This window comes from Apaloderma vittatum, unplaced genomic scaffold, assembly GCF_000703405.1.
Source record: "Apaloderma vittatum isolate BGI_N311 unplaced genomic scaffold, ASM70340v1 scaffold20867, whole genome shotgun sequence".
Classification (NCBI taxonomy): domain Eukaryota; kingdom Metazoa; phylum Chordata; class Aves; order Trogoniformes; family Trogonidae; genus Apaloderma; species Apaloderma vittatum.
In genome coordinates this window covers 3,358-5,754 of record NW_009726980.1, presented here as the reverse complement: position 1 = coordinate 5,754, position 2,397 = coordinate 3,358, and the positions used below count along the sequence as shown (strand labels likewise).

Here is a 2,397-nt window from a genome sequence, read left to right as displayed (position 1 = left end):
GAAATGAGTAGGCGAAATAAATCTGTCAGCAGCTCACAGAAAGGGGAGGAGCTGGTGAAAGGACTGCAGCAACTCAGCGTCTAGCAGCAGGCCAAAGAGAGCAAGGCTGAAAAGAGCTGTGCACTGATGTGAAAGCTTAACACCCAAGAAAAAGACAAGTGGGACATTTCAGCATCCCTGCTCAGCTTGACGGAGCCCTCCTGGCACAGTCACAATTGCAGCTGGGTTCTCTCAAGGAGTAAAGTCCCCTGCCATGAGTTTTGCACAAGCTAACTGCAATCTTTAAGCTTCATATGCCAATACACAGGTTTCATGCATGTATACATCAAAAGGAGTAACACTGTTTAAACAGTACTGCAAAATCAAGGTTTTTAAGAAAAAATGTAGACCCCCAATCTCTTACTAGACCAGTGTTTTACTAAATTAGTAAGATGGCTCATATCTACTTAAAGCCAGCATTTTGTCTCCGAGGTGTAAGAATACAAAATACATGTAAGTACGAATGTTTTATTCCAATTTTGCTACCTACTTCTGAATCAAGGGAGTGACGCGCATTCTTATAAACACTATAGTTTTTGCTGAGTGGTAAACTCATGAAGCAAAGGCAGCCAGCAGCTGTCACTACTCAGAGACAAATCACTGCAAGAAGTGGGTTCTCCCATATCTGTTGCGCTTACTGCTTTCTGTCTTTCAGACACCAGAACTGTGAGAATATTCTGGTCTTTGACAGAACATTCTCAGTTAATTCTCCTGTAAATGCTAGTATCTGAAATGAAGATACAGTACAAAGGCATAGTTTTGTAAAGGTGCATGGAAACTGAAACCTCTCCACCTATATATGAAAAAAAATCTAAAGTAAAAAGTACCACAGAAAGCATAGAGAAGCAAATTTTGAAATGGTTTACTACATTAAGGAAACAGAAACATCGAGATTCATATAGGGGCCCATCCATCTTTGGCAAAGGGATTTGGTAAAAAAAACAAGAAAAAAATCCACCTTTGTTTTCATTGCTATCCAAAGCATGTTGAATACTTTTTGTTCCTTGACTTGCACTCCTGTTAAATGTAGTGAAAAAGAGATCTAAACTAGACTCCTTCCCCTCCCTGCCAGTACTATTATTCAGTATATTAAGTTCCTGAGTATCCAGAAAAATACAATCCACAAAGTTATGATCTGGCAACTCAACTCACACTATTGTAGTAAAAACACTAAACTGCTGTACTCAGCTGGCATTCAGAATCCGCTATCAACCTATCTGCTAAATTAAGAACTACAGTTTTGTCAGAAATTATCACAATTTCAAAGTATTTCTCTCTCTCAGTCCAAGAAAACTACAAAGGCAATAAAAAACAATTAACAAATAAATCCACAATTTATGTAAGATTTTATAATAAATGCCATTTAAGCTCAGACTCATTCATTCCCCATTTGTAGCTCTGGCTCTTGTTAGTAGTTCGTCCTTACTCTCTGCTGTGCTCAACTGTACTGTCATTCACAGTACAGTTCCTTTCCAAGAGACTACTACTAGCATAACAAACTATGGGGAGGGGGTTAAAGGTTTTAGCAAAATAATTATGAATTTACCAGCCCTTCTGGCTGTGATCTTGGAGCCATGCCGCAGCAATCGAATGCACACTTCCTTGTTGCAGTGGTTAACCATCCGCAAATGAATGCTTCTCTTGGTTTGGATTTTCACAAGACATTTCACCATTTTGACTATTAATTCCTCTTCTCAAAGTCTTGTAACGGCTCTACCCATACCAGCTTTGACCTTTTATTGAGTTCCCACTGAGTTTTAAGAGACTAACACAAGTCACTCTCAATGAATCAGATGACAAGCTTCTAACATGGCCAACAAAAATATCCCAGTAGGGAACAGAATGAGAGGTTATTTTTAAACATTTCCACCTGCCTCGTAACGTACAATAAATACAAACTTCCACAGCATCCATCTCAGCTAGCAGTTGCTAGCTTAACAGCTGAACTGCATATACAAGCATAAAAATATCCAAGGCATCAAAACATAGCACAGTGAAACAAAAGGCCAGTATCTAGGGTCTGTTTTTCAAAGAACAAAAAGACACTGTGGCCACTATTTTTCTAAAGAGCTTCAGTCTGGTCACTGCAACACCTCTGCCTGGAAAGTATTTGTGGAAAATGTATAGATACAAAAGGAAAAAAATCTTATGCTGTGCTTCCAAACTACAGTTACAAGGCAAACCAATTAGACTAAAATGCTTCCTCTTTGAGCCTAGAATCCAAGCTGACCTGCCTGTGTACACATAAGGGAAAATTCTTAAATTTGGGAAAAATGTCCTCCTCTGCATATGTGCTCTAGTTCCCACTTGCGTACAACTATTGGACACATTTGTATCCACCATAAAGAAGCATTGCTT

At 39.0% G+C, this 2,397-nt stretch overlaps 1 protein-coding gene across 1 annotated transcript in view; it reads right to left on the bottom strand.

Moving 5' to 3' along the window:
* FRMD3 (FERM domain containing 3) overlaps positions 1 to 1,831 on the bottom strand; it is an 8,474-nt gene extending 6,643 nt beyond the window's left edge. The window contains exon 1 of the mRNA XM_009873504.1: positions 1,586 to 1,831. Within this exon, the coding sequence (XP_009871806.1) occupies positions 1,586 to 1,712 (127 nt within the window). The 5' untranslated portion in view covers positions 1,713 to 1,831. The remainder of the gene's footprint in view (positions 1 to 1,585) is intronic.
* Between the last annotated feature and the right edge of the window lie 566 nt (positions 1,832 to 2,397).